We start from the raw sequence: 23,724 nt of genomic DNA on the forward strand, positions 1-23,724 counted from the left end.
TCCCCCTCATAGCAACCCAGGAAGCATTCAGAGATTATCATACGCAGTATCAGAGTGCCAGCATGTATCCATGATGACAACTGACTCTTATATACACTAATAAAATTTAGGAATTGTCATATTAGGATTTCTGTTGGAAATATAGGAGGTGAAAAGCAGCGTCTGACATTTGTTTGCCCTCCTTTCGTAGTCGTCTTAAAGTAGAAGGTTATATAAATACATGGCATTGGATTGTGAAGCCTGAAGACCACATCCAGAGGCTGCCTGGTTATCTCTACTCTGTCCTGTTAAGACTAATGGAGGGAGGAGGGGAAGGTTATCTAGGCCGAGATGATGCTATAGATCAGGCAGGAGTGTCACATGCATGAGATGAACCGGTGGAGGAGAAACCCATTTGGTATACACACATCCAGGAAGAGAGGCGGGATATAAAAGAAAATCTAGATGGGTTGTTGGAATGATATGAAAGTGTGCCAACAACCCATCAGTCGTCCTGACACAACACAACTTACTGTGCTTCAGTTCAGAAACATTGGAGAGATGATGTTCATGAATAAGGGCAGAATTAGTTTATCTATTTAGAAATGCGTTTCTTAATGTTACAGCTTGACTTCCTTATGTTCACCATAATAGATCAGGTTGCACTCATTTCTGCTGCTTTGACTACTTGTTAGAATAATCTATTTCAGAGTTGCACAACCAACATTGCCATTTCCAACCATTGTAGCTCTAGCGCCACCCAGTGCAGGGAGTGCAGGGATTCATTCTAGGACTTTCCAGCTGCTTCTTAATGATAATTACACCAAAAATACAAAATTTGAGTTTGATTGTGGATAATTTGCTACTTAAAGTTAATATCTATGCCTTAAATTAGCTGAGTGTGTTGCTAGCTCATCTAGAGTGAAGTGAACAGGGTTGACTTTATTGTGAATTCTTGTTAATGTGCTATTCAGTAGGGCTTGTTCATACAGATCGGTGTTTCTATTAAACTTTTGGTGTGTAGTAGTTTGAGCAGTGCGGATAGTCTGCATTCCTCTCGTGCTCTCATCGGGACTAGGAGGGGTTCACTTCAGTATCACGCCGTCACTCCCTTGTATGCTATGCACCTCTCATACCTTTGATCGTTCCAAACACGGCACGCCCCATAGTCACAGACAGTTAGACTTTCAAGTCTGATTGTCGCTTAAATGTTTTATGAGTACTCCGGATGATTTTGGACTGCTATGCATCAGGGAACCCTAAATCTCCCATAAATGTCATGAAGCAATTTACTCAGGTAGTCCCCCTTTGGATGGCACTAAAGGTGGAATTGTAAATTATGTTAAATGCCATTTGGTAGACGTTTCAGTTGAAGTTTGAGTGACCGTGGTGAGACTGGCTCAGGCATCAGTAGCCCATCTTGTTACCTTTTTTACCTGACAGGTGAAGGTGTTAGTAGTTCATATATCATGTCCAAGCCAGTGATGACTAATCTGTTGAAAACACCTTTTCTTACAGTACTTTTATCAGCATACATGTGTAAAGTGCAAAGTCCACTGTTGGCCATGTGTTCTATTGAAAAGGTTTATTAATACGCAGTCATACTGCAGGGTAAGACTTTCGGAGTAGGACATTTTTCTCAAGTTGAAGGTCGTAAGTCAGTCCTATATCTAGACCTAAGATCAATATATATGAGAGTTCTGCTGGCATTATGTCACAGTGAATACGGATAAAAAATATCAAAATAGGAGACTAATAGTAAACGGTGTCTCCATTAATTGGTATTCCATTCATTTCAAAGCTACAGAAGGTCAAAGAAGGAAAAGCTCCCACACCCACATTGCAGTCCTGCTTCTTTGACAACCTATGTTGTATTGCAGGTCCTTCAAGAACTCCACCCAATTCCATTTTCAACCCTGAACAGACAGAGGAACAATTATTAGGGCCAAACCGGTGATGACGGAGAGAGAAAAATCTAGAGAGAGTATTTGGATTGTTGTCTAAAGCCACTCCCATGGGTGGCCTTGGAATCTCCTGCTTAAGGTTAAAAGCAGAAGGAGTGACAGGGGTGTGATTGCATACTGGATAGTACCGAGCAGGTGTTTGAGAGCTATTGTGAGACTTTTAATCCATCCGTCCGGCGAGTCTCAGCGCAGGTACGTACCTCGTCTCTTTCAAAATACTTTGTCACTTTACAGTTTACACTAATATGTTCATATAATGACATTTTACATTTGCTTTTAGAGCTAAGAAATTATTGTAAGTGTGATACAGAGTACTTTGACACAAAGGTGCTATAATCCTGGATAAACAGAAACAAAAACATTATGTAAGTTTTCTAATGATGTACTTTTTGAGTGTCTTTACTTTGAGCAATGACAATGTAACCCCAATATCTAACTGATATTGGGGTTACATCAAACACACACATACTTGATTTCATGTCTAAGCTTGCTGTTATGTCTTATTGCCTAACATGAGCATTTTTTTTTACCTAGAACACTGATAAAGGTGTGATTTCAGTGTGTTATTGGACAGTATTACTGTGTCATCCTCAGGAGCAAAAGCTGTAAATCTTCTACTTTTATGAGGCTCACTAAACTGTAGACCCTGAGATAAGAGATTCTGCTCAATCAATATTATTTTCTAGTCTCTTTACCTCAAGGCATCAGTAACATGGTCCTAACAAACAACTTCTAAAAATAATATAGACAAACTTAACACTTGAATCATTGTATATGCACTGATAGTATTCATCAAACAGTGGCTTGAGTGACTGATAATTAGATGAGCGATGCATTAATAGATATGACTTCCCTTACAGCTGTAGATATTTGCCTCAGCGCTCCATGATATGGAAGTGTTTGTGCCGGAGAGTGCATGTAGTCAAAAGGGCATAATCTTTATCATCAATAGCTAATGGCATGTCACCGGTACGCCCCTTCTGTTTTGCTGACAAAGGTGTGTTTGGAGAAGGTGTGGGTACAGATCAAGACAAACCAGTTTAGGGCTAGATCAGTGAGTGTGGGGAGGAGCAGAGCTTTAGTTGATATTTATATATATATGCATGACTCAGTGACAAATCCAGCATGACAAAACTGACCTGAGGAGGAAATAAATATGATACAAATATGCTGTAGAGAAAAGCATTGATTCCTAAGCTAGTGTAGTGATCTCTGGTGAAATGTAATGCTCTTAATATGAAAGGTCTCAGCCCAAGGTACCACCTAGTGGCTAAATGTGTTGTGTAGATTCATTATGTGATGTAGTCTCTTCTTGTTCTCTCAAACTTGCAGCTGAAGTTACAGAATGAGCAGATTTTCAACTGGTAAGTATTGAAATATATCAAAAAATAAAATACCCCCTAAAAAAGGAAAGTGAAATTCCATGTTGTGTCAATATTTTAAAGGTTATATTTGTCATATGATGCTCATACAATTTTACAATACTTGTTTTATTTATAGAATTTATTTTTATCTTTGAGATTGTATCCTTTTTATATTCATTTTTAGCTCCAATTCTTATTTCACCTTTTTTCTCTAATCATTATTATTTATTAGTCTTTTCTAAGAGTATGCCAACCTGCATTTCACCGGACACACTGTTTGAGCATGTGACAAATAAAATAGTTTAATCTTTGAATATAGTTGCGCACTATCAGTTAATCAATGAAACTTTTGTATCACCTTTCATAGGTGTCAAAGTGCATTATTACACATAACTGATAAGCTAATAACAAGACAGTAGAAATGTAAACAGGAAAACAATTTAGAGACTCAGAGGAGAAAGAGAAATATTTTTTTCTTAAACAAAACAAAACAAAATAAAATAGATGAAAAGCGATAAAACCAATAACGACAAATTCTTGAGGCTGACCCCATAAAAAATAATGACTAAAATGCGAGTAAAATTATGAATACGAGAAAACAAATGTAAAGGATTAGAATTCAAGGATAAATATAAACATATGAAATACAATTATTAATACCCTGAAATATATTTTTATTGCCATGCATTTTTCCAGTATAAATTAATAAAGATGAGTATCACAGTTGTAGGCAAACCAAATAGTTGAATTTATCCACCCTCAGGTGCAAATATTCTAATCAGCAATCATAAAAACAGCATTAAAAACATCCATTCAGCTGTTCTCTTTTTCCACAACATTAAGCTTTTTGTCGTGGCAGAGCCAAATATTAATAGGCTCGATTAAATCTTGAGTGAGCCGGACACACTCAACTTTCTCCTGTTTCTTGTTTGCAGGCAAGGCCACGTCTCTCCTGAAGGACGGCAGCTGGATCAAAAAAGTGGACGATGAGGATGAAGACATCGAGTGAGTCACCTAAACAGAATCAATGTTCTACATAAACACACATACACATAGGATGTGTCAGAACTGTTGGGTGTGTGTAAACAAACAAAAAAAAGCCTCCTTCTACATTCCTTTGGGCAAGACAGAGTGTTGAGTCACCTCTGGTCATGAGTGAATTAATCTGATCCTTTTTTCCTCCTTCAGCCGAGACCCAAACTTTGGCAGATCTGTTCTAAGCCAGCGCAGTGAAACTACTGTTGGGTAAAACAAACATTTCAACTCTTACTCCAATAAACAAAATGATGGGAAGCTATTATCTATTGTGGCGACTGACTTTTTATTTTGGGCTTTGGCTCACAGTCCAGACGGTGAAGAAGTAAACACCACCATAACTACGAGCAAGTCAACAACTGTGCAGGCTCTCACCAAGAGGTAATATTTTAATAAACATTCTGGTATCTTTTTATACTGATGCAGAAATGTAGAAAAGCAGAGCATTTGATTGTGATTTCTGTCATTGCAGATTCAGCGGAAGTCAGGATGAGCTGAGGAGCGGGTTGGTACAGTATTTATCATAGTTATTTTCCTCGGGAAACACATAATATTTATTTTTTGTGCTCCCTCCTATTGGAGGCAGTTTCAGTAATTTAAAGCAGTAACTGTGGCTAAATAAAGCTTATCCTCTAATAGCAGCACCCTCCCTTCCAGCCCGACTACATCCTCCTACACCAAGAGGTACATCCGAATAACACGACTAACTGTACAATATAGCTTCATCTTTTTCTTTTAAACGAAGTCCTCTAAATAATCTGCCTCTTTGTTGCAGCACATACTCCACCCTGAAGTCTGATTCTCCCAGCAGGTATGTAAAGCTCCAGTCTTTTACACACACACAAGCAAAAATCATCATAGAACCATACATTTATTGTGTGATTTTTGTTTTTTATTGTGTCACAGCCCAAGCACCACCTCCAAGACGATTGTCACAGAGGAACCTAAGACAAGGTACACAACTAATACTTCCAATCCAACCATCGGGGAAAAATAGAACTGAGCATTTTTGTGAATTTGTTTTGTATTACTCCTCCTTCAGCACCAGAACCACTTCGGTGTCCAAGGACGGTAAAACCACTGAGACCACCATCACCACCTCCCAGAGTGTTAGGTAGAGAACCTCTCAGAACGTTAATGTGGATCATCTTAATGCACGTTGAGTCTGTGTCGGTTTAGTGACGGCTGTGTTTTCCTGCAGTTCCCCTGTGATCAAAAGTCCCACCAAGACCTTCACTCAGCGCGTCATGTCTTCAAGCAAAGGGTAAAATATATAAACTGCTGTATAGTGGAAGAAGTGCTCAGATCTTTCACTAAAAATGTAAAAATACTCCTGTAAAAAAAAAAGAGCCCTACATTATATAGAAAAGTGTTTTTTTGCTTTTTTGTGAAATATATGATCATTTTAGCTGTTTTGGCTTCTTGTTCAATTATTTTACTCACTGGAATTAATATTTAACAAACAATTTTGTTTCGTAAACCAGACTAACGTCAGTTAATGTTATGGAATAAGAAAGTCCTACATCCAAGTCATGTAAAAGTGCCTCAAAATTGTACTTAACTACAGTACTTGAGTAAATGCACTCATAATCTGATTTAGCGTCTTTTTACACAGGCCACTGTACTCAAGCTACTCACCTACCAAAACCACAAAAGTGACTGAGACTTCTGTTTCCACCAGTAAAGAGTGAGATATTAGCAAATATTATTATTATTATTATTAAAAAACCTGTTATTGAATCACAGTACAATTTAATCCTATGCAACACTTACAATCTAACCTGTATTTCTGTGCAGCGCTGAGGAGAAACTTTACGACACTCTCATCCCTTCGGCTATCAAGGAGGATTCCTCGCCCACAGAGAGGTGATTTTTTCATTCAACAAAGCCTTTAAAATGAATAATATAGATCATAAAACCACAAGATCAGTAATTATATTCTGTAATGAGGTATGTTTTCTTCTCTACAGCAAAACAACCGTCTCCAAGACTGAGACTGTGATGGTGAAAAGCATTCCTGAGTGAGTTTCATCCCATAGTGGGTACAATGCAGGAGAGGCTGTGTTCGCCAACATATCCCATCGGAATATGAACACCAACAATGAACTGATTATACTTACTAGTATTGCCTGTGGAGCCGAGGCCTATACTCACCCCATACTAACTCCTTAGTGAACTTTATTGTACCAAAAAATAGGTAAAAACACATCAGTGAGCCTTATCATTACGAAGAACATTGGTATTGTGGTGTATTTTAAGTCAATCCCACAAACAACTCCTTTCTGCTGTAAACATTCAGCAGAGCATCAAATGTGTACTATTCCACCTCTGAAAATAGTCCCCAACAAATGAACCATTTATTCCAGTTTGAGTAATGTTTTCTAAAAACCACAGTGCCCAGCTGATTAAGGGAAATAATTGAGCTTTTTTTACACAAATTAAATATTATTAATATTTACTATATATGTTTTTTTTACTAAGTAGGAACCAATAGGTTGGGGCTGAGTGCCACTGACTGACTTTAACTTCCAAAAGAACAGATTAGAATATATTCCTCTAAGAAAAGAACATTTTAATTCACAAGCAAAACAAGCAATCTTTCTCAATTCAATACACTTAAATCTACTTGTATGAAACCTGTATTTCTGTGCAGTGCGGAGGACAAACTTTTCACGACACTCATCCCTTCGTCTGACAAGGATGATTACTCCTCCACAGCCAGGTAATATTTTCATTCAAACAAGCCTAGGAAATTAATTATATTCATAATAGCACCAGGAAATCATTAAAACTATTCTGTGATGAGGTATATTGATGGTCGAGTTACTGCAGGACGTTTTTTACAGTGACCGTGACTCCGTCGGATGAAAATATCTCATCTTGTTTTGTTCCTTCCAGAAATGGTGTTACAACTACAACCACAACAAGGACTTCCTCTATGTGAGAAAAACCTTTATCAATATATATATTTTAAATAAATAAACTTAATGCACTCATGATCGCCATATATTAATAATATTGTTACTTTGCAGGGCTGAGGATGACCTGTATGACACCCTCCTGCCACGATCCATTACCTCTGGATCTGACCAGACTTCTTCTCTCAGGTGACATGTCTCAGTGAATAACTCTTCTCAAAACACACAACCATTTAATTATCCTGTCATTGAAATGATCACGTCGTCATTTTCTCGGCAGCAGCAGCAGCAGCATCACGATGGAGAACAGCAGAGGGTGAGTGCTGGATTTGAATAACTGAGATTGTGCATTGGTTCCCTACAGTATAGTTAACAGTTCTTCTGACATTGTCTTTTGTGCTGTTTAGAGTCGAAAGCTCATCTCTGTCATCGCCATCCTCCACCAGAACCTCCAGGTAAACATGCTGACTGCTCAAGTAGGAAAAGATGGGGGTTGATGCCATCTGAAGAAAATTGTACGATTTAAAGTACGATCTATAAACCATTCTAGATCAGGTGGAAATGTGTTGGCAGATTATTAAATGTAGTAGTCAAATCCAAATATACGTAATTTTTATTTGAGGTGTTTTTGAGGCTTAAAATAAGCCGTTTATATCTACATAAGGAGTCTTCTTCAAGGAGCCATCCGCCATGTTTCTACAGTAGCTCAGAATGAACAAAACAACCACTGGCGCTAGATAGGGACATTCACATTTTATATTTTTGCATCAGCCACCATAGTTCTCCGACACAAGGGAGAAATTTCAGTTGGTTGCTATCTGCAAACCTCACCGCTAGATGGCGCTAAATTCTACACCCTGCACCTTTAAAGAGAGTTCAATGCCCAAAAGCAGTTATTATTCTCTTACCTTTTATTTATTTTTAGCATTTAAAAAAAAAAAAGTGTGTTAGCATGCTAACATTTGGTAATTGACACAAAGTAAGGCTGAGCCTGATGGGAAGTTATTAGTTTTGCAGCCATTAAATTAAGAATTAACCGTTTTATTGAGACAATTGATATAACAAAATGATATTGTAATATCTAAACTATAATGAAATGCCTGACTTACAATAGCAATATAAAGGACCAAATACATACATAAATAAAAGCAATGTTCAGTTGCGACCGTATCCAACTCATTCATGCCTCTTTGACACACAGCTACAGCTCGTACACCAATGATCTTCCCTCCACCCGCACCTCCTCCTACAGCATCAGCACCACCCCCAGGTGATCATTATACTATCGTCTACATCTCTCACATTTAAACACACACCTCTTGTCTGTACAACCAGATGAAAATGTGTCTGCTGTCTCTCTGTTATCTCTAATCTGTTGTCTGTTTGCACATGCAGTGATGACTACAGCAGCGACCGTAAAAGCTACTCTTACTCCAAACCAGAATCCAGGTAGGATGCAGAGCAAACGTAGCCCTAACACAATGATTTTTTTTTCCGTGTGTACAATAAGTAAGAAATATTCTAAATATCACATGTGCTCCATTTTGTCATTGTATAGTTATGAGTACAGCAGCATCAGCAGTCCCACCAGCTACTCCTCAACACCATACAGGAGCAACAGGTACTCCATCATATTAAACACCCCTTGGTTTAAACATTGGTGTACAAACATAATTTGAAAGTAAAGCCAGGTTCTTATAGAAACTGATATCTGTTAAACTTTCACAGCAGGTCTGATGACACTGATCAAATCTACTCATCGTCCATGAAGAGTGTGTATGGAGCTCCTGAGAGGTAGGAAAAGTGCAACAACCAGCTTACAATGACCACTGTCCTAACATGCTGATAGGTAAAATGTTTGCCACACTACTGTAGTTTAGCATGCTAACATTTGCTAATTAGCACAAATGTTATCACGGCTGATCGGAATTAGTTCTGCCAGTATTTGGTCAAAAAAGTATTGCACAACTGGGATTTTTATTTGACATGATGGTGGTGAGAAGTTAAAGGACCACCAGTTATTTAAATTCATCCACATTCTATGGCAATTCATCTAACAGTAGTTGAGACAGTTCCCAAATGTCAACCTCATGATGGCGCTACAGGAAATGTCAAGGGATCACCAAAGTCTTTAGGATTCCTCGTCTGGGAACCATTAATGTTTGTGCCATATTCTGTGCCAATCCGTCCAATAGTTGTCATGATATTTTACTGAAAGATAGAAAGATAAACCTGCTGGTAGTGTTGGAGGAAAGAAGGCTATTTCCTAGAGTTTAAGTCAATATAGTATGGAGTATGGGTAAAAATTTGTTTCTACCAAACTACTGTTTTGAAGGTCAAGAATGAAACTATATGGGGTTTTTTTCTGTCCCGTGCAGGGCGGTGCTTGAGAAAGACCTGTGCACCTACTGCCGTAAACCCTTCACCGGTGAAGCCAAGATGGTCCTGGATGACATGAAAATCAACTGCCACGCTACCTGCTTTAAAGTAAGCAGAGAAGTTTAGTCTCTCATTCCATAAATATCTTCAAGAAGCAGTGGTTGAAGAAGAAGCATTGAGATGCTTTATTGAAGTAAAAGTCGCAATAACACACTTAAAAAATACCATCATTACTTTGTATCTTTACACCTACTTTCTTACTGTGACGTGTCAAAACATCTACCATTAATTTCTAATTAGTACTTAGTGTTTGGTGTAATTCCCTGCATTGTTCTACCCGATTAACACCTGACAAGTTGCCCAATCAGCCAGATTGGAAACACCTGAGTGGGCATTTAATTTGCAAAGCAACAAGAAACTATAGCTGTCAGATAAATGCAGTGGAGTATTTTCCTTCTGAGGTGTTTGGAAGTGGAATAAGAAATCTCCAGGACATGGAAAGTATCACATAATTACACTCAAGTAAAATGCTTGAGTAAAATGTACTTTACATTCAACACCGACAACAGGATGTTATCAAGAAGCGTGCAGCCGACTGCTCAGCGTGCACCTCTTTCCTCATGTGACTGTTTGTTTGTGTTCTCTGCAGTGCGAGGTGTGTAACAGCACGCTGGATCATATGAAAGCTGGGGACAGCATGTGGATCTACAAACGCATGGTGCACTGTGATAACTGCTTTGAGGTCACCAGAGGTAAAAAAAAATATATATATATATTTATAAAATAAATGAATAAACGATCAATGTAAAAGGTTTATATGTTTTTGGTTATTTTCTTTGCTGAAAAATTATAAAGCACTTTGAATAAAACAGATAATATTCCTTCTTTTATTTTTTTTATTCCACAGATAAATGGCGACGCTGATTTTTCTCCCAAGCCCTCACTGGAGATGAAGCACATGTGATTAAAGACTAAATGGATTGCTGTTTATCAGTGTGTTTTGGGTGACATGGATTCTCCCCTACTCATGTTTTAACAAGTTGACAAAGCTTTATCTGGGTGTTTTGAAGAATGACAGTTACATTATGAATATACATTTTTAACACCATTGCAGCTTTCTGTTACTGTGATGTTGACATCATGATATTGCTATCTATGTATCTAACCCCTCCAACAAATTTGAGATAGCATTTCTGATATTCTCTTAAGATTGCAGCATTTATGGGGACTGTGTTGTACGAAAGAAGATATTACAATATTTAGGGCCGGGGGCTTTTTCTGTGTGCAATAAAGGTAATCATTATATCTGTATCTAAAAATGTGTCGGTTCTTTTGGTACTCAGTTGCCCTGTTCTTGGTTTTAGTTAATTAGATGAAATATATGTATATAGGGTAAACTACCTTTTGGCTTTTTAATTAAATGTTTGAATGGTTTTATATTACTCCAACGCAAAGTCCTTGAAAAGCATTTAGATGTGATTTAGGGGAATAAAATACAATTAAACATTTACATTAATATATATTTTTGCAATCCAACAATGTAAAACATTTTTGAGATTCTGGTTGTTGTTTGTGTTGATTGAATAGCAAGTCCCACTAACATTAATATCTGGCACTAATAAATTATTAAGATATGTCATTTTCATGTCACTTAAAGAAAATGACATATCTTAATCAATCGTGATATTCTTTCTGAATATGATTTTTAATATAGTAACAAAAATAACTTTAAAAAGACATGCTTGAATAGATAAAAACGCAAAACAGTCAAATAAATAAAATAGATTCCCTTTAATACTCTGTGTTAGTGTGTCCATAATAAATACTTCCTCAGCAGTGGTGTGATGGGAGTTGAACTGCAAGCAGCTAACCAATGAGATGGAGGCTGTGCAATCATCCCAGCAGAGGCAGCAGCATCACTGTGTGTGTGTGTGTGTGTGTGTGTGTGTGTGTGTGTGTGTGTGTGTGTGTGTGTGTGTGTGTGTGTGTGTGTGTGTGTGTGTGTGTGTGTGTGTGTGTGTGTGTGTGTGTGTGTGTGTGTGTGTGTGTGTGTGTGTGTGTGTGTGGTAGTAGGACACCCTCTCTGTGGTGAATAGGACCCTCTGCAGGCAGGCCGTCCTCAATGTGCTCTCTACCAAATGGAAGCAGAGGTGTTGAACCCCCAGATGATGGCGGACGTCAATGGCAACAACAAAATCACCAACGCGGAGCTGGAGGTGCTGAAGCTGCAGGAGCTGGTCCGGAAACTGGAGAGACAGAACGAACAATTGCGGACCAGAGCGAACGCTGTAAACAACTGCTCCGCCGGCCCTCATCATCTCCAGACCTCGCTGCCGTGTCTGCGCGGCGGTGCACCGTCTCCGAGTGACTACATCCCGGGGAAATATGGCATTCCGAGTCCGGCACAGTCGCATCCATGTCCCCTCGGAGCCCGGGGGTCGACGGAGGAGCTGTTCGCGTATTTCCAGCCGAGCTCAGTGTCTCCTGACTCCGCTGGGGAGGACGGAGGAGCCTCCACCACCACCGTGATGGATGAGGTTGATGTTTTGGACCTCGCCGTGCTCCCCGTCGGAGAGCCTGATAGCTGGTAACCATCGCACATAGACATGTTCATATCTGTGCATTTACTGTTAAAATCAGTGTTGTTGCTCTGACTGTCATAGCTTATTCACAGGCCACAAGATGGTCAACTAGCCACATTTTTTTTGTTACATTATTATATTCCTTTATTGATCCCCATGGGGGAAATTCAAGTGTTGCAGCAGCTCAACTACACTACACAGACAATAAATACACATACTATACAACTACACAGACAATAAATACACATACTATACAACTACACAGACAATAAATACACATACTATACAACTACTACACAGACAAGACAATAAATACAGACAATAAACATACTATATACAACTACACATACTATATACAACTACACAGACAATAAATACACATACTATACAACTACACAGACAATAAATACACATACTATACAACTACACAGACAATAAATACACATACTATACAACTACACAGACAATAAATACACATACTATACAACTACACAGACAATAAATACACATACTATATATGTCATGCTACCCTGCCATGTATCCTCTAATAGATTATTATTATTATTATTGATTCCTCTCCTGGAGGAATAGACTTGCAGACTCCGGCACACAGAGTGACTTAGTAAAAAAAAAAAGAGAACAACAAAAACTGATTTGCAAGTGGGCATCCCAGAATGCACCGTGCATGCAGCATAGGTGTCTTTTCAGAGTAAGACAGCACCGGGATGAAATTAGAAACAATGACCCCGCTGCAGACTGTGATTCTGCCCGAGGCGGATCTACTTTGAAGCGCAGTTATCTCACACTACTGAACCGTCTCTCCGGCTTTATGTACATCCGATGTGATGAGGTGGAAAATGTAGAGCACAGCTGAACGCAGCACCAGTGTATACCCTCACTCCATTTAACGTGGATAATTGACCCCCAGTCAGTGTAACACCGTGGCCTAGTTGTCCAGTGTAAAGTCACTTCTGCTTGGTTTGAATGTGACACATCACAATACAGGTCATTTCATATGTCAATAAAGATATAAATCACGATATAACTATAACTATTAGTATATAATAGTAGTAGCAGTAATAGTATATATAAATAGTTTTCTGGTAATTCAATCAATAAAAAGTCTCATTTAATTAAGAACTTCCAGGCAAAATGAATAGAGCAGTTATAGAATTATATAAACTATCAATAACTATTTCTAGCTATACTTTTTACATGCATGCACACAAATATGGATTCATTCTTATCAATTCTGATTGTCTCAGAAAGTTTAGTTAGTACGTGCTTGTTATATTCAGTTTCGAAGACATCTCGATGTTTGATTTCACCACGATATAAAAGACGATTTTTAGGAATCTATCATTCCAGTGTTTCATAGTCATACAGACCTAGATATTTAATTTATTGATTTGTTGTAAAGTCTTGTCATTATAAGCACAATTCTGAATCAGATTAGCTTGTTTTTATCCTTTTTGTTCAGGGGTCAGATACGTTCCACTGATAGCAGGTCGCTGATAACATCCAGAGGATCCAGTTTCCATTTCGTTTCTGTCTGGCCAAGATACAAGTATTTAGTGCTGCAAAGAGCAATTATTTTCAGTAGTTTTTTCATTATTTTATTAATTAATTGATTCACCATCCGGTGTGTAAAATGAAATGATATTGTGAAAAATGTCTAGCATAATACCAAGGTGGCATCTTCAAATTCATTTTGCGTATCCAAACCCCCAAATGCCAATTATGACAAGGAATTAAACAGAATATGTGGCATTTGTGGTTAAAAGATGCCACATATTCTAAAAATGAAATGAGTAATCTATTATCCAAATGGTGATTAATCCTGTGTTGAATGTCTGTTCATCTGTTCATTGACTGATTGTTTCTGTACATCTACAACCCGCAAGAGGGAAGAGATACGATCATCCTGTATCTAAGAGCTGCATGCTCACATCCTATACATCACTGCACCCAATGAGGCTGTCACAATTAGAATTTTTATTATACACTGTTGCTTTCAAAGTTGATGTTGTCGCCAGTAAAATGCCAATTGTTTTTTTGTGGAAATGTTGATCTTTTACTGCACGTTGGCATTCGGATTTTATGAAAATCGCTCCCTTTACACAGCCACAGGGTTTACCTCTCCAAAGTCATACTTTGCTTGCATCTGAAAAATATTGCCAGTGTAAAACACGTCCCTACAGATCTCTAGGTTGTACAATAAAGCGACCTCTACTTTATTTACCCTCAGTTCTCTCCAGGCAGTAACAATATGAGCTTTGCTGTAAAGGTGTCAGCACTGAGTTGTGGTCTGTGCCGTGTCGTTGCAGGCTGTACATGAGTCCCAGAGCCAGGCTGTGGGGCGAGAGTGTCCTCAGCCCTCTCCAGTGGTGCAGGCAGGTACTGGACCACCTGGGGCCCGAGGCGGAGCTGGCCAAGATGACCCTCTGCCGCAGGCTGGACCAAGGTACTGCGTATTTACCACTCAGATTAACGGCCTTCAACTGAGCCCACATCTGGACATCTGTCCTTCCGGCTGCTGATGTGCGATCATAAGCTGTGACACACTTCACCCACGAAATGTCTCCACGTGCTACAGGATTTCAGCTACTGAGCCGTGGGAGCATTTCCCTGCACACCGCTCAATCGCTCCCAACCATTTAACTCGCTCTCTTTAAATTTATGGGTTTTTAAGTACCTCAGCCGACTTCCCACAGAGTGATTATTTTCTGTGGTAGCTGGAAGGTCTCCCATTTACACGTTTCATTATCGCCAGAGAACAATTAAGATCACTTTAAGGGATTTGCTACTCTGCTGATATATATATATATATATATATTTAAAAAAACAATTCCATTTGGAGGAACTTATGCTGTACTGTTGGATGGCATTACACCGTGTTAAGTGGAAACAGAGCAGAGGGGATTATGAAGCTGTAGTATCACCATCACACTGCACCATCAACATACACATATTTTTTTACTTTTTAAAGGAATGTTGAAACATTTCATAAGAAAAGAAAATAATATTAAATTCCAAATCATGTTTTAGCTGTAGCTCCATATTCAGTAAACAGACATGGAAGTGGTATCTATCTTCTCATCAAACTCTCGGCAAGAAAGCAAGTAATAGTCATTTCACAAAATGTTGAACTATTCCGTTAAATTCAATATTTACAAGTAACATAGTAAAACCTGGCTATTTAGCCACTGTGTTCATTTTTGTAACATTATACAGGTTCCACATCACACAAATCTGTTATTTCTGTATCAACTGTTGAACATGATGAGGATTTTTTTGCTGGATTAAGCTTCTCGATCTAATCATCGGTTACGGAGGACGTGAGAAAGATACTGCATTACAGCTTTGCAATTTCATTTCCTCACATAGAGTGTTGTTACATCATTTATCGTCATGTATTTATTTATTTATTTTGGCTAAAAACGACATAACTCAAGCTGAGGACGCACCTGCGCTCACGGCACACCTGGATACCACGATTTAATGGTTACCGTACTAACACATAAGGGCGACACTTAAAAAGCCCTTCTAGTTTGCTACTGAATGACATTTGCTGCTTGACATAGTTTTTTCGGATTCGCTGCTATACAGTTAATACCCTCACACACAGGGATATGGTTGCCATAGAAACCATGCTTACATTAACTGGGTTTTTGAGGCTGATTTGCTCGGCCGTCGCGGCTCAAACAGTCTGCACAAGAGACTCTTGTACTGTTACGCTGCATGCATGAATATATGCTGTGTGTACTTGCCCGTGTGTGTGTGTGTGCAGTGATTAATATTTAAAGAAGAGTTTTCTCAGATCAGTCACACTCATGTAGTGTCCAAACTGTGATTCAATGAGGCAGATTGGTTAGTGTCTGTTTGGATGTTCATTAGTGTGCGTCTATGTGCATGTGTGTGTGCGTGTGTGTGTGTGTCAGTTCAAGGTCCTCTTCTTTCTCTAGAAGCTGCATTCAGTGACGGTTGGCTCTCCTCCTCTGGGGTCATGAATACGTCCTTGTCTTTGAGCTCCGGTAGCTGTTGTTTGTGTAACTTGCTGTGAATGCTTGTTTCGTCCATTAGCAGTTGAGCCTAATTGTGTCGGGAATGCCAAAATTCTCCACTCCGTCAGGTGTGTGCCTCTTTGACTACTAATCAGTGGGGGGGGGTGAACTCAGTGCTGACACATGGAACACATCGTGTAATGTCAGTCATTTCATTCCAAGCCAAACGCTGGCCAGCATTGATTAGTGTAAAAGAAGAATACCACTTCCTAATGAGGCATTCAGAGTTGTAACTAATTGTCATTTATTAAGGCTTAATAGATAGTTATTGAGCCATTTGTAAGGACATTATTTGGGCCTGGCAACCCAAAATCAACTGGTGTCAAGCTTTCCATATGAGTGGTTTATAAATGATCGTTAAACTTAATTTATTAAGCCATTAGTTACAGCTAATAAACCTCCATAAAGTATATGTTACAACAGTGTGTACCATGATATGAATAGAGCAGGAAATATTTGAAGCAGTAAAAAATGCCTCCACACCCCCAAAGAAGATCTAATTCTGATTTTGGGAATGCGATGTAGCCTACATGCACAATCCCTGCTTATCCTAAGATCCCTCCAAAAAAAAAAAAGATCTGCAGTTTAGCCCAATAAGCCACAGTGGTAAGCTAAACCTCGTCTTACCGTATCAGCCTGGTCTGTCCGAGCCGTGACCCGATCATTTAAAACATCAATACTGATCTGTAAAAAGCAGATTAACATTTTGGCCAGAGAGTCGGAATCAAATCAATGTGCTCCGTGCGTGTGGGGTTTGTATGTGACTGTTACAAGGTAAAGCAATCTGTCTAACATGTCCTTCGCTACGATCTTGTGTCCAGCTAAGCGGTGGCGAGGATTCTCCTCGGTCCGTCCATACAGCTGCATAGAGGGACTCTCCACCCTCAGCTGCCCCGTGCTGCCTTACACCAAACCTGCTGCACCAACCGAGGCCCCAGGTAACACAAACCGATACTACACAGGCATATATGACTGCTAGCCACCAAAGAGCCACTCTAACACTCAGAGAATTGATCGTTTAATCGATAGGGAACTGGTCAACGGCTCATTTATTACAACAGATGGCTCATTTAGGTCAGTAGTTTAGTATTAAACTGTTGTTATGTTTCTTATCATCTTATTTGTACCCATGCAGTCCAGCTCTACAGATGGCAATGCTTGTCTGTTAGTTGGTCCACCTCTTTGGCCCAATAATTATTACATTTATTACAATGATATTTTGTACAGACATGCATGGGTCCAAGAGGATGATGTGATGAATGAGGTGGTCTTTTCCTCAGCAGTCCAAATTATTAACTTATCCTGTAAAATGTGTTTTAAAATCTATAAGATGAATGGGACACAAACACATGGTTCCCAGATGGTGTGTCTTAATAACTTTGGTGTATCTCCAGACTTTTACCGTAATGATGCCATTAAATGTGCAAGACTGGTTTTGAGTTCAATTTCTTGATGGCTATTTGATTGATTGGCACAACATTTTGATGCAGGCATTCATGGAGTCCAGAAGGTCTATCTTAATAACTTTGGTATTAAATACACAGCTGTACATGTCCCCCTCTAGGACCAACATCAGGTCAACATTTTATAATTGTCCAGTACTTTGGTTTATGAGCAAATACCTGCAAAATGAGAGGCCTTTCCAAGAGCCTCTGGTGTACTTTGCGTACCATTCTGGCCAACCACAATCGGATCTGTTTGGCCTCTGAACAGCGCTGCTTTTTCATTTCCCCCACCCACTGTTATCCTGCCAGTGTGGGGCCTCAAGCCTGCTTTTCTTCTGTCCCCATTTTAAAATCTAACAGCTTAAAAAAATAGCAAATAACCAAATCATTGGATGTACAAATGAGGGCTAATTAGCTAACATTTTTGCATTACATTTCAAATCTATTAACGGTTATCACTTTTAACCTCATTGCTCTTTTTCAAATCCTTTTGAAATCCAAAGTAATAAGAGCACAGAGCCAAAAGCCCCTGTTGCTTCCAAAATACTTTTGGAGCTCGCTGTGTGAACATAACCCAGATTCTTAAACAGCCTGTTACTTGCAGTTTACAATCAGATTACATCAGATTCCGGGGGAGGAGATTATCAGGTCATACCCATGGACAGATGGAGACAAGCAAGCTCAAACTCCACCAGAAAAAAAAAAAGGCTCTGCCTGTTCATCCATATTTTATATCTACACTAATGTCAGTGAGTTGAGCTGTGATTGGCATGTTACCCATTGAACGTGTTCTGTGTTTTTCTCTCCTTCCAGCTCCATTTCCATCGTGTGCTCAGTCTTTCCTCCAGCCACTCAGGGCCGGCCCCAGTGACAGAGCTCCCACCTTCTTATCAAACTCCACCCTCCACAGTAAGACCTCACTGACTGACTGAATACATTTTCTCTGCTCCGCCATTGATTTCTGCAGTTTCACACTCGTATCACATGCAGTAAACTGAGGCATCCTGGTGGTTAAGATGTGGCTCCCCTGTATGTTTTTTAGACGTGGGCCGCCGACATGCGGCCATCAGCCCCCAGTCTTCCCTGGACAGTGAGGTGGGTGTGTCAGAGCTGGAGGACGACTCCATCTCCATGAGCTACAAACTGCAGGACATGACAGACGTGGAGGTCATGGCACGACTTCAGGAGGAGAGTGAGTCGGCTGTGGAGATGTCTTATAGATCATACTACATTTATGGAACACATAATATGAAAAAAGTATATAAAAGGTCTGAGTGCCAGGCCTTCTTCACATTTGACAAGTTCCCATCCCTAATATGAAACTACGTCATAATAAGTCCATTTCTTAACATACGTTTGTCTGGATCTTGTTTTATTGAATTTACAGTTGCCCCTTGATGACTGATTTTTCTATCCTTTTTATGTTTTTGTATCTTAAAGGAACAGTTCACCCAAAATTCAAAGATACTTATTTACTTACCTGTATTGCTGCTTATCAGTATAGACAGTGTGACGGATACCCTGTGTTATCGGGGGGGTCCCGTCCATCCACATATCACTAAGGCTGATATTGTTAACAATAACGCCACTCAAACAACTGCACAACGCTACAATTACACTCTGCAACAGGAAATGCACAGCACACTCGCCTCTCTCTTTCTCTCTGACTGGACACATGCACAAACTCAAACCCGACACACACAGCTCGGCTCGGCTTCTTCTAAAGTTGCCGTCCTGGTGTCCAAGGAGAGTGGAGAAGACGTCCTGCTTTAATCCATATTCACACTTAAGGCACTGGATCAATTTTGTCCAGAGGCGGGTCCATTTAGGTCCAGAAACTGACGTGAAGACAGGTTCGCTTCGTGCAAACATGTTGAATCTCTGGCTGGCTGTGCCATTTCACACTCACTATTCATATTTGTGAAGACTGTATGTGACAATGATGGTGTTTTTTATTTCTTGCTAATACAAGTCAGTGACATTATAAAACAATGATGCACAACCTTCTGAAGAGACTGAAATAGATTACTGTTTTGCATTTCTGATGTATGTTGGACCTTGGACCTTGAGTTGACAGTAATATATTTTTTGTGTGTGTGTTGTTAAATTATGCAGGAGATTTCAGAGTAAAAGTATCCGTCTGGTCTATTGGATGAATCACAGAGTAATGGACGAGGGGTGCCTTGCAGAATGAGGTTCAGGTTCACGTTTTCCTCGGGTAAAAGCATCGATCTGTCACCCTGTAGGTCTCCGACAGGACTACGCCTCTACCTCGCACACCCCCACAGTCAGCCGGCGCAGAGCCAGCTTCTCCTTACACTCCCTCCGGCGCAGCGAGATGGATCTGGAGGAGGAGGACGAGGACGAGGACGAGGGTTACGACCAGCTCCCGCCTCCCCAGCCCCGACTGTTCGGCGCCGGCTCTATGCATCGGGGCGGCCTGCCCCACTCGCACACCTTCTCCAGTATCAGAGACTGCAGACGCAGCTCAATCGCACCTCAGTTCTCACTCAGTGGACTCTCCCAGTACTCTGGACCCCCCAGCCTGACCGCGGAAACACACACAGTATACAGGAATAGCACAGGTGAGTGTTTCATGAAGACCACCTACACTTGCTTGAAGCTGTCCTTGATTTTTTGGAACTGACAGAATTAGCCACATTTAAGTTTACCTAATTTCTGACCAGAATATTTCCAAGAAGGATTTAAGGAGTGCTCTTGGTCAAAGGATTTAAAAAGCATTCTCAGTTAGGTTCTTTATCAATTACATGACAGATGTCAAATTGAGGAGCATGCATGCATTTTTTCGGGTTAAATTACAGTACCAGTCAAAAGTTTGGACACACCTTCTCATTCAATGGTTTTCCTTTATTTTTATTCTACATTGTAGAACATCCAAACTATGAAGGAACACATATGGAATTATGTGGTAAACAAACAAATGCTCAACAAAGCAGAATATGTTTTATATTTTCGATTCTTCAAAGTAGTTGAATGAGAAGGTCTGTCCAAACCTTTGACTGGTACTGTACATCAGAAGGAATGAAAGGAATACTTTTGGAAATTTCGGAAAATGTTAATTTTTTGCTTTCTTACAGAATGTTAGATGAGAAGATTGACACCACTCATGTCTGTACAGTAAATAGGAGGCTAGCTTAGCTTAACATATTGGCTGGAAACAGAGGGGAAACAGCTAGCCTGGCTCTGTCCATAGCTAACAAAATCCATCTATTGGCACCTCAAAATCTCACTTATTAACTTTAGTTTAAATCATTTTTGGTGTTGAATTTCTTTCTTCTTAAATTATGTGCAGGATTATTTCTTGGCCGGAAGAAGTGACTTATCAAACTATTATAACTAATAATAACTAACTAATATTGAGTAACAAGTTCCCAAGCTTCAGCCGACACCCACAATGTTTCATCTGGTTGCATAGACAAGCTACGGAGAAGCATGCCCAACCTGATCCGAGCTCCCAGCATGCCCAGTGTTCCCAGCATTCCATGCCTGGCTTCCCCTATCAACCCGCCCTCCCACGGCCCCTCCTCCTTGCCAACGATATCCTCCCTGCGGAGCAGCCAGAGCTTTGACTCCTCCAGTGGGCTTGCACGGCTCCAGTCCTCCAGTAAGACTCTTTTGCTTTAAGTCTATGAATAGAAATGACCACGCACGGCTCATTTCTATTCATGAGCGTATGTTGAATGCTGTTTTCTGAAGGCAATCGCAAAGTTTCAAATGCAGTCATTGCAGTCCCCTCACCGATGTCAGACTCACTGTCATCTAACTTGCTCTCTTGCTGTGCTGCAGTTCCATCCCCAGGCCAGCTCACCCAGCGGGTCCAGAGCGTCGGCAACTTCCCCACCACTCCCCGAAACCCGTTAAAAGCCACGGCCTACGTGAGCCCCACGGTGCAGCAGGGCCCCACCTCTACCTCCCTCTCCACCTCCATCAGTCTGCACTCCATCCCCGGCAGCGGCGCACCGCCTCAGCCCCTCAAACCGAGCAGCAGCTTGGTGCCGCAGCCCCTGAAAGCCGGGGGCCACCAGCCAGCTGTCACCCGCAGCTCCCTCCCTCGCCCGGCCTCCTTTGTCGGGACCAGTGGAGTTCCACGTCCAAGCAAAATCACCCAGCCCACACGAAGGTACGGGCAGATTATAGTCATCCGTTTGACATGTCACAAGTTATTGCTTTTGCATTTTGAATCTGGGTTTGAAACTGCGTCCCAAAACCATATCGATACCTCTCTTAGACATGTTTCGTTTATACAACTTGTACATACTTGAAAAGTGACAAGCAAACTCAAACTGTCAGTATTTGTAAAAAAATAAAACCCTGATTTTTGCAAAATGTGGTAAAACAGCTCCAGCAACACTTTACAAAACACACTTAACTTTTCTGTTTTTGTTCAGTTTTAGTGACTGACGTGATTGACGTCCAGCATTGCATATTGTATCATTACCTCAGCATGAAAGGGTTAAATATGTTCAATGTTGAATGTTCATGTCTTGCATACTAACTGAAAAAACAGCATTATAAAGATATAGTATATATAGTATATATAATGTCCATGTATATAGCACACCAGCACGTAGAAGATTAGTAGAAGATTCATACTAAGATTTATTTTGTATTATTTGTTGATTAATCAAGGAATTGATCAGTTTTAAACTAATCAGCAATCCTCTTCATTTTTCTTGAATTAGAGTAAATTTTATATTTTGGGGGTAGTTGGTTGAACAAAAAAAGGCATTTAGTGATGTCAACTTGTGCTCTAGGATATTGAGATGGGCTTTTTTCATTGTTTTCTTATGTGTTGTAAAAATGTTAAAGATGTATGGAATTGGGACTAAGTGCAGGGGTTAAAATATAATACTGATTGTCCTGAGGGAGGTGCTATAGTTAGAGGTCCAACTTCCACAAGCTAATCAATGTGTTTATTATACTTGAGGATGATGATGCATCTTTTCATCAGTTTTTTAATCAGCTCGTTTTTCTCTCTCCACAGTTTGCTGACTCCTCCAAAGAGCCTGGCTGCCCTGTCCGCCCTGAGGGATGGCAGCTGGAAAGACGGCTGCTACTGAACCCAAATGAAACGGATGTTGAGGAGGGATCACAGGGTGACACACTGATTTAAAATGTTGCCGTCAGGAGGGGCCCAGTCTTGGGCTATGACCCAAGAGAGAGTGACTGTTAGCATTTGTAAAGGCCACTGCTCCTCACTGAAGGACTGAGAACAGCACGGGTCCAGCAGGCTGGACCTTCACATTACTACCTGCTAGAACAGAGACTGACACACGATGAAACAACCTGGCAATATTCTGATCATAACTGAACTGATGTTCAGTGTGAACTGGATCTTCTTTGATATGTGTTTTTTTTTATTTTATTTGTCATTGTGGATGGTTAAAGCTTAGGGGAAAGACAGCCCGCGCTTTTGTACAAGCTTTTAATGATTTCATACGACTAATTTAGCAACTATTGATTTTTGTCGGACCATTGTGTCGGATATGAAGTTGAACCTGGTATTTTGTTACATCCTGTGCCTGTTAAAAAGTATTGTATTTCATATTATATTAATTGGCTGGACCTCACAGCACTTTCTATCAGAACTATGATTAACACATTAAAGTGTTTATTAAGTGAAGTATGACATTGGTTAAAGTAAGTGTGCACACGTTATCTTTTCTTTTCCTTGTTGTTTACACAAGAGCTGAGATTTTTAATGCTCTTTGATAAACATAATCGCTGCAATGATATTGCACAAACAGCCCTGATGCTTTTTATGGATGACTTTAAAGATGAGGGGAATTTTTCAAGGTTAATAAAAGCCTTTCAAAAAAAATATCCAGTCTGTCTTTTATTAGGTTAGTTCCCTTGTTGGTAAAAAGTATCTGGGAAAATGAATTCCTCAAAGGGATTAGCTCCAGTGATCAACTGTAGATGGCATTGTTACTCCGCTGTGCACAGCGACAAGCTGACATCATTCTGTGATAT

At 40.0% G+C, this 23,724-nt stretch overlaps 2 protein-coding genes across 2 annotated transcripts; both read left to right on the plus strand.

Annotated features, from left to right (window-relative positions):
- Window positions 1-2,903: 2,903 nt before the first annotated feature.
- On the plus strand, window positions 2,904-8,534 carry scel (sciellin). Its single transcript, XM_054615734.1, has 16 exons — window positions 2,904-2,961; window positions 4,243-4,312; window positions 4,496-4,552; window positions 4,652-4,723; window positions 5,118-5,153; window positions 5,249-5,296; window positions 5,385-5,456; window positions 5,544-5,606; window positions 5,958-6,029; window positions 6,140-6,208; window positions 6,313-6,363; window positions 6,996-7,064; window positions 7,375-7,449; window positions 7,541-7,576; window positions 7,668-7,715; window positions 8,462-8,534. The coding sequence occupies exons 1-16, from the start codon at window positions 2,904-2,906 to the stop codon at window positions 8,532-8,534; spliced, it is 969 nt and encodes a 322-aa protein (XP_054471709.1).
- A 3,206-nt stretch (window positions 8,535-11,740) lies between these two features.
- On the plus strand, window positions 11,741-23,031 carry slain1a (SLAIN motif family, member 1a). Its single transcript, XM_054615773.1, has 9 exons — window positions 11,741-12,226; window positions 14,549-14,685; window positions 17,107-17,223; window positions 18,544-18,639; window positions 18,773-18,922; window positions 19,977-20,315; window positions 21,167-21,355; window positions 21,538-21,871; window positions 22,736-23,031. Exons 1-9 carry the CDS (start codon window positions 11,778-11,780, stop codon window positions 22,809-22,811), a joined length of 1,887 nt encoding a protein of 628 aa, XP_054471748.1. The 5' UTR covers window positions 11,741-11,777; the 3' UTR covers window positions 22,812-23,031.
- Window positions 23,032-23,724: the final 693 nt, after the last annotated feature.

The sequence above is a fragment of the Anoplopoma fimbria genome, chromosome 16 (genome assembly GCF_027596085.1).
Source record: "Anoplopoma fimbria isolate UVic2021 breed Golden Eagle Sablefish chromosome 16, Afim_UVic_2022, whole genome shotgun sequence".
Taxonomy (NCBI): domain Eukaryota; kingdom Metazoa; phylum Chordata; class Actinopteri; order Perciformes; family Anoplopomatidae; genus Anoplopoma; species Anoplopoma fimbria.

Bases quoted from the DNA above. Each gene is read 5' to 3' on its own strand.
- slain1a (XM_054615773.1), top strand. From the start codon at position 11,778: ATGGAAGCAGAGGTGTTGAACCCCCAGATGATGGCGGACGTCAATGGC. The intron at 12,227-14,548 runs GTAACCATCGCA...GTGTCGTTGCAG, and splicing joins GTCGGAGAGCCTGATAGCTG to GCTGTACATGAGTCCCAGAG. The intron at 18,923-19,976 runs GTGAGTCGGCTG...GTCACCCTGTAG, and splicing joins GGCACGACTTCAGGAGGAGA to GTCTCCGACAGGACTACGCC.
- scel (XM_054615734.1), top strand. From the start codon at position 2,904: ATGTCACCGGTACGCCCCTTCTGTTTTGCTGACAAAGGTGTGTTTGGA. The intron at 4,313-4,495 runs GTGAGTCACCTA...TTCCTCCTTCAG, and splicing joins GATGAGGATGAAGACATCGA to CCGAGACCCAAACTTTGGCA. The intron at 5,607-5,957 runs GTAAAATATATA...CTTTTTACACAG, and splicing joins GTCATGTCTTCAAGCAAAGG to GCCACTGTACTCAAGCTACT.